Source organism: Lathyrus oleraceus, chromosome 6, assembly GCF_024323335.1.
Source record: "Lathyrus oleraceus cultivar Zhongwan6 chromosome 6, CAAS_Psat_ZW6_1.0, whole genome shotgun sequence".
NCBI lineage: Eukaryota > Viridiplantae > Streptophyta > Magnoliopsida > Fabales > Fabaceae > Lathyrus > Lathyrus oleraceus.
This window is the reverse complement of record NC_066584.1, coordinates 158910223-158918724: the sequence shown is the minus strand read 5'-3', so window position 1 is coordinate 158918724 and position 8502 is coordinate 158910223. Positions and strand designations below refer to the sequence as shown.

Genomic DNA, 8502 nt, shown 5'->3' with positions numbered 1-8502 from the left:
ATGTCATGGAGGTTGTGCTCCCAGTAGAGGTGGAGATCCCATCAATGAGAGTTTTGATGGAAGCCAAGTTGACTGATCCTAAATGATTTTAGAGTCGCTATGACCAGTTGAATCTGATTGAAGAGAAGAGATTGACTGCCATGTGCCATGGCCAGTTATATCAGTAAAGGATGAAGAAAGCCTTTGATAAGAAGGTCAAGCCTCATGTGTTCCGAGAGGGTGACCTTGTGCTCAAGAAATTTTTGTCTTTCGTGCCCGATTCCAGGGGCAAGTGGACTCCAAACTATGAAGGTCCATATGTTGTCAAGAGAGCCTTTTCAGGCGGTGCATTAATACTTACAACTGTGGATGGGGAGGATTTCACTCATCCTGTGAATTCAGATGTAGTCAAGAAATACTTCGCCTAAAAAATAAAAATAAAATAAAATAGCTCGCTAAGTTGAAAACCCGAAAGGGCGGCTTAGGCAAAAATGAGCATCTCGGTGGATTGAAAACCCGAAAGGGCGATCCAGGCAAAAATTAGAGACATAAAAAAAAATTGAATGTATGTATCCCGCTAGATTGAGCACCCCACCCTGAGGCAATCTAGGCAAAAATAGGGATTTGGCAAGTAACTGCATCCTGACAAGACTTTGTTCTACAAACTGTCATCTGTTAGAGATTCTCGCTCAGTCATCTTCAACCAAAGCTTCAAATACATCGGATTCAGAATTGGTGGAGAAATGGTCATTATGTTCAATGTAGCCCATTTTCCAATATATATCACCAATTTCAAATTTGTAAATATCTATAGAGTCTTGCCATTCGCAGACTGTCATTCCATTAAATAAATTTTGAGCCTTTATCCAATTATTTACACTCTTATTTGTTCCTATTCAACAAATGTTTTGCATGTTTTAATTGAGAAATATCATTGTTTAAAGTTTTCATAATTTGTTTTTAAATAAAGTGAACATTCACATTGATGAAGGGATACTGGGGATGTCTTCAGTGCTCTCCCAAGGATGGTAAGATTCTCGATAGGGTAAGACATTTGTTCATATTCCTGGCATGTTTGTATCCTCTTCCTCTAAAACCTTTTCGTGGTTTCCTCTCCCGAGCAGAGTGTGTGCAGCTCCCTTTCCTCCTCAGCAGATGAGATCCTGGGTAGGGATAATATTTGGATGACCCTTGGAAGTTTCTAGTTGGTGTTTTATCCCCACAAGGATCCATCATCTCCTTCGATAGTTTCCCTAGTGAAATCGCCATGATCATGTTCTCAACAAGAATGACTGATGCTCATTCCCCTACAAAGACCTTTGTTGTCTTAGCCTTCTCTATTGAGATGTTGTACCGGATGTTTTGTTTGGGTCGTTGGACCTGTTTGTGTTAGAAATGTATGTTTGTCAGCATTCATCATACATAAACCATGCATATATGCATAGTGATAACATTCAAATACTTATGTCGCATTATTTGCCATATCTCTTTGGTTGTTATTCTCTTGTTTGAGGGTATTATATTTCCCCAAGCAGATGTTGGTGATTGATCTCTCCATATAGGCTCAGCCCCATAAGCAAAAAGTGTTTATCCTTTCCGCCATATTCCCCATTGAGTTATATCCTCATAGGGACAAGTCTTGTTTCATCGTGCCTCTCTAGTTTGATCCTAGATTGGCCTCTTGTGTCTGCTTCCTGCATTTCCCCGTGGTCTAGATGAATAGTTGCTCAGTAACCGGTAATTATCCATCTTTTCCCCTACGGAGTCTATGGTTTTCTACCCTCATACGGTAGTTGTAAACCCTGTTTTATCCCCTGGCGGAGTTAACCTTTTTGTTCATCCTAACCAATAACGGTTACTTTTCGGTGGCTTTCTACCCAGTATCCGGTAGATGTAATCCCCTCCTTGACGGTTATCTTTATCCAATATTCGGTATTGATATTCCTTCACCCTTTTCTTTTTGAGCATATCTCCCATAACCGGTGATATGTCTCCTGGATCGTTGCCTTTGTTAATGTATCCCCAGTGAGTCATCTCTCATTTACCCTTTGTTGGTAATGATTGTTTCTCCCCTGGATTGGTCATCATTATATGCCTAGTATTCGGTATCCCGATGTTCTTTTCTTTTCGGTCGATTTATCCTTTATTAACCCAGTAACCGGTTGTGGATAATCTTCCATGCGAGTATGCTATCTACGTTCTGACGGTAATAAATAGTATATCTCATGCACTCTTTGGTCGAAGTCTTTTGCTCTTCCCCATTCGAGTAAGATTCGTATCCCTTTTGTGTGGAATCGAATGTCCATCCTATAATCGAGTTTGCTTTTAGCCCTCTTTTGGATGAGGAGTGTCTTGGTAATATTCCCCAATTCACGCCTTGGTTGGTCACCTATTATATGCCCAGTAACCGGTATCCCTAGTGTTCCTTCCTCCCTGCTCCCTATTATGACTTTTTGTCCCTTGCGTGTCGGATTTTCCTGAGCTGAAGTATACCTTTCTAGGTCTTACTCAGATGATTTCGGATGTTTGATATCTCTCACCTTTATACCGGTTTTAGATATTCATTCTTCCTGAGCATGTTGTTCTCTCACCCTTATACTGGTGTTCAGATCACATGTCTCTTTGAGCTTATTACCCAGTAACCGGTAATACCTCATCCCGTTTCTTCCCAGAGGAGTCTTGTTTGGGTGTTTCCCTAGCAAAGTCCCTTAGTGGATTCTCCCGGCCTGAGTCCGGATTTTTATCCGAAGTATCCGTTACGGATAATTTTCGTTGTATTGGCAAATTCCCTAATACATGCATCTTTGAGTCAGCTCGAGCTCTTCCATTGATTTCTTTCATGGATTTCCTTCGTGTCTCTCAGCAAGTTTCAAGTCGTGACCTGCGCACGTATTTTTATCCCTTTACTCCCCAGTAAAGTCCCTAGAGTCTCTGTCCTATTTATGAGTATGTTACTCTAGTGGATTTTCAATTGTTCCTGATTTCTTTCTTTGTGGATACATATCCCCACAGAATGTTTTTGTTTGCATACATACATTTGCATCATGAGGTCTCTTAGGGACCAAAATTCGTCTCTTTGTTATTATTTAAGCCCATTCTACCTCGTCGAGACGAAGATTTTAACCTTTACTTCTCCGGCTATAATGACCTTAAATAGGGGCATATGTAAGACCCCAATTTTGGCCCTAAGATCCCTCATGACATCATAACATTGCATTTGCAAAGCCTCAAGGATCATAAGCATCTGGTTTCCCTTTGCCTTTGGGTGGTACATCTTGTGAGTGGTTTGAGATCACCAAGCATGCTTGAATTGTATATCATTTCTTTTCTCATTTTTGTTTACTAACCAAAAGCACAAAAATATGTCACTAACATATTTTGTTTGTAGCTTGAGCAGTCATAAGATCTAAAAGCTTCTAGGTGATTCTTTGTGCAAAGATATGGCCAAGAGAAGATAAAGGCAAGCATGGCAATGGTTCCCAAAGCTCTCATCCATCAAATATGCCTCCCTAGCATCTCAATTCCTCATTTTGATCAAAGCAAGTCAAAGGGTTGGATTTTTTACCAATATACCCCACTTTTTCAAATAAATTCCCAAAATAACCCAGTTTTCAAAATATTTCCCAATATACCCCACTTTTAGAGGGAGGCGCCAATTGGATTGGCGCCCCCTCTTAAAAATTGCAAGGAGGCGCCAATTGGATTGCCTAGGGCACCTGCCCTAGCCAATCCAATTGGCGCCTATGTGTAATTTTTAAGAGGGGGCGCCAATCCAATTGGCGCCTCCCTTAAAAAAGCCTCAAATGAAAAAACTTCCAACATGAAAGTTGTATATCTTTTCAAGAAAATGAATTTGGATATAAATTTTGCATCATTTGGATTTTTTATGAGAAAGTTATGGGCAGTTGAAGTTGGACTTCTGAGTTTTTTAACTGTTATCTGAGTCATAATGTTTTGTATTATTGCATGTGTTTCTTTTAGGAATATGAATTTTTGTCCAACATAACATTTGAAGTAGACATCTTAAAGTTTCCATTGCACTTGGTCCCACCTCAAAATAATTAAAAATGACTGAGTTAGGTCCCTGCGAACTTGACCCAAAATTAGGGTTTCTGTCAAAACAAGTGTATGTGAATTTTGCCAAAAGGGACCAACTTCAAGCCCTTTAGTTTGAATGATAAAAGCCTCAAATGACAAAACCTTCAACATAAAAGTTGTAGATCTTTTCAAGATAATGAATTTGGACTAAAGTTTTGCATCGTTTGCAATTTTTATGAGAAAGGTATGGGCACCTGAACTTGGACTCTTTGACATTTTATCTGTTATCTGACCTATAATGTTTTGTATTATTGCATGTGTTTGTGTTAGAGTTATGAATTTTTGTCAAACATAACAAGTGAAGTAGACATCTTAAATATTCCATTGCACTTGGTCCCACCTCAAAATAATTAAAAATGAGTGAGTTATGTCCCTGCGAACTTGACCCAAAATTAGGGTTTCTGTCAAAACAAGTGTATGTGAATTTTGCCAAAAGGGACCAACTTCAAGCCCTTCAACATAACAATAACAAGTCCTTGAATTAGGGTTTCTGACCTATAAATTTTTGTATTATGATATGTGTTTATTTTAGAATTATGAAAGAAACCTAATGTTTGGAGTTTACACAAAGATAAATTTGACATAATACGAATTGATATTAATAAAATTTGGATTTTACACAATGAATCCTAATGGTGATGACCGGGATCACCTAACCGACCTCCGGTCCCACATCCCCTAGCTACCCTAACCCTTGGCCCTAACCCACGTTGACGGTTCTGCACCGGTGGTTGTTCATCTGATGGTCCAGGAGCGTCATTACCTCCTACAGGAGAAGATCCGTTGAGGTATTCAGCCAACTCAGCATAGTCTTCAGTATTCAATGATGGTGTACCGGCGTAGCTGAGCTCATGACCCATGCCAGAGAAGTTGGGGTGTGGTTGACTCATGGATGGGCTACCAGGACGGTTGAAGGGGGACATGGGTGACAATGATGGGTCTAGGAAAGGTTAGAAAGGTTGTTGGGGTGTTTGGAAGAGATATGGTTGTGGGATGTTTTGGTATTGTGATGTTTGGGGTTCTTGGCTACGGTAGGTGATGGGGCGGTTAGTGTTTTGGGTAAGGCGACTTTGGTAGGGTGATGGTGTGGGTGCGAAGCGATGTTCGGTCGAAGGTTGATGGTCCATTTGTTGGTGGTGGTATGGGGGATGTTCTTGGTTTTGGGGTTGGATGAATGGCATGTTTTGGTTGTATGTTTGTGTGTTTGTGGAACGGAAAGTTTGTCGGATAGGTGGTTGTGAGTAACCGGGCTGAGAATGTTGTTGGGGGTTAGATGTTGAGCCTTCTTGTGTGTAACTTGTCTGGCGTGGGTCGTAGAGGTACATATCATCGGCGATGAATTGAAATCTAACTGATCTATACCAAGCCATATAAGTACGACTTGGTTTTACCTCATTTGGCATGATTGCGTCAGTTAAGACATGGTCATGACGGTGCTTCCACTTGCGACACTCTGATCTTGCGAAGGTTTGCCAAGGGTTGTAGTTCCATTGGTCGTTCACTTTACGCATATGCCATTCTCCTAGGCTAGCTGGGGGATCTGGGATATTCTGGACCATACCAAACTGCAGCTTCACACGATCGGTGTTGTGCAGCTCCACTGTTGTGAACCGTATTATCGGTGTGCATGTTGTCCATACGGCTGCGTCTTCAGGGTTGATCTGATGCTCATGATCCATATTAAGGTATGGACGCCAAATGAACTGAAATGTTAAAGACAATAGGATTTAAATGAATGTAGAAAAAGTCAACATAATATGAAGAAATAATGTAATTATTTTGCTTACGTCTGCCGGTCGAAGGTGACCCAACAGGTTGCGATATTGAGTAATACAGTGTCTCGGACATCTTTTGTAATTCATACCGCGTGCCGACCATCTACACCAAAAAGTTAAAATAAATTAGTTATGGGTAATAAACTGTAAGGAAGGAAGTAAAGATATAGCAATTTAAATAACTTACTTTTTTGCATATGGAAAAGTGAAGGGGTTGTTATTGACCGGTGCTAGAGACGGTAGTCTTGACCATCCCCATGCTTGTAGCAAAACAGCACATCCAGAAAATGTAGAAGTATCTTTGTGGGAGTTTTTGCACAAAGAACTATAGAGATAGGCTAGACATGCGGATCCCCAACTATAACTACCTATTCTATCTATATGTCTAAGTAAAGGTAAGTACATAATATGCATGCTAGAACCACTACCTTCGGGAAATAAAAAGGATCCTAGTAACAACATAATGTAACACCTAGTTTTGATGATTCGAGCATCTTCGGTAGAATGCTCATCTAAATAAAAACTATTATAATATGACTTTAGGCGTGAAAGTAGTATACCTTGTCCCCTAGCATTATCATCTAACAAATCAGTGTTTAAAAGCTCCATGCAAATTGAATTTGGAAAGTTGGTCTTACCATTAACAGCTTTGCCTTCAATTCGTAGTCCTAAAAGCATGTAGACGTCTTCTAACGTCACGGTACACTCACCGGTTGGAAACCAAAATGTGTGTGTCTCTGGCCTCCATCTTTCGCATAAGGCTAGAATGAACTTGTTATCTATAGACCAAGACATAATTTTGCTAAGGTGACCAAAACCGGCGAGTTCAACATAAGGTTGAATCATCGGGTCCATTGGGACAAATTCGTGGACTCGAGTGCGAAACCTTGAGACATCCTATAATAGAAATAATGTAACACTTGACTAAGTCGGTATTTCAAAATAAAATGGGGTTGGTGGAGATGAAACATAAAAAAGAATTATAAGAAAAAACTTACGTATGTCGCGATGTTTGCAACTGTTCCTCTGTGTGCTTCGCCCATTGTGAGTAAAGACATATTGTTGGGGAGTTGGTGTAGATGAAAATGGAAGATTTTGTTGAAGATGAAATTGTAAAAGAAGTAATGTAGATGAAGTAGTGAGAAATGTAGATGAGGTAGTGAGAATGTTGGTGTGGAAGAATTGTTGAAGGAGTGGATCAATTTATAGGCAAATGGAGGAGTGCATGGAAAATTGTGTTTGCATGGTGTCTCCACCTCATTTGGCGACCATGTTCAACATTAAGGAGGGGGCGCCATTCAAATTGGCGACACCATAGGGTACATGCATGCAAGGCTAGTTCTGAATGCTTGGTTTCGAGGACTGACTACATGGGGGCGCCATTCAAATTGGCGACCATGTACAACCCTTAAAGGTAGGCGCCAAACCAATTGGCGCCACCTTCTGCATGTCTGACACGTGGCATTGTTGTCTCCTGCATGCTGAACAAAACACTTATGGATGGCTTGCATGATTGACACATCATCTCTGACCATCTTAGGTGTCCGACACGTGTCTGTCTTGTCTCCTGTATGCTGATGACTACCTTCTTGATAGCTTACCTGACTGACACATCAACTCACACTGTCTTGCAGGATTGACACATCATCTCAGAGACGTGGCTCTCTAGTATCCTGCATGCTGAATACTCACTTCTATCTTGCATGACAGACATATCAAGTCTTGACTAGCTAGCATGCTTAGGTGTCCGACACGTGTCTGTCTTGTCTCCTGTATGCTGATGACTACCTTCTTGATAGCTTGCCTGGCTGACACATCAACTCACACTGTCTTGCAGGATTGACACATCATCTCAGACACGTGGCTCTCTAGTATCCTGCATGCTGAATACTCACTTCTGTCTTGCATGACAGACACATCAAGTCTTGACTAGCTAGCATGCTTGACACATCAACTCACACTGTCTTGCATGACAGACACATCAACTCTTGACTAGCTAGCATGCTTGACACATCAGGTCACACTGTCTTGCATGACAGACACCTCATCTCTGAAATTACTTGCATGCTTGACACGGTATCTCAGACTAGCTTCAATGTGAGACACTGATACCATCTATTTAAGTGTCTTACTATCACATTCATCTGCACTTGCAAAATCCTTTTCATCTTCACTCACATTCATCTTCACTCACATTAATACTTATCATCTGCAAAATACTTAGCATCTTCACTCACATTCATCTGCACTTGCAAAATAGTTTTCATCTCCAAAATGTCATCTTCATCATTATACAGTATCAACGTTCATTGCAACGGTGAAACTTTTGAGTCTGAGATTCATGGTTTTTGTTTTAAAAACACTGATACCATTAGAGTCACGATGAAGAGAAATGCAACCTTTTTGCATTTCAAAAAAAGAATACAATCCTTCATAGCATCAGGTAATGTGTCAAAGATGACATATCAAAATCCTATATTTTTTGAGAATGGTCAATGCAAGTTTTTCCCCCTAAAGATACGAGACGATGAAGATGTTGAAAGCATGTTTCTTAGTCATGAACATTCAGGCATGGATTGTATCGAGTTGTACATTACTCTACAGCCATGTATACCGTCTCAACAGTCTCAACTAACAGATCAGGATCCAG

At 40.5% G+C, this 8502-nt stretch overlaps 1 protein-coding gene across 1 annotated transcript; it reads right to left on the bottom strand.

The window, feature by feature from the left end:
• Positions 1-4704: 4704 nt before the first annotated feature.
• On the bottom strand, positions 4705-7018 carry LOC127095262 (protein MAIN-LIKE 2-like). The gene is made up of 3 exons (XM_051033976.1): positions 6040-7018; positions 5865-5955; positions 4705-5780 (listed from the first exon to the last, which is right to left on the bottom strand). The coding sequence occupies exons 1-3, from the start codon at positions 6705-6707 to the stop codon at positions 5028-5030; spliced, it is 1512 nt and encodes a 503-aa protein (XP_050889933.1). The 5' UTR covers positions 6708-7018; the 3' UTR covers positions 4705-5027.
• Positions 7019-8502: the final 1484 nt, after the last annotated feature.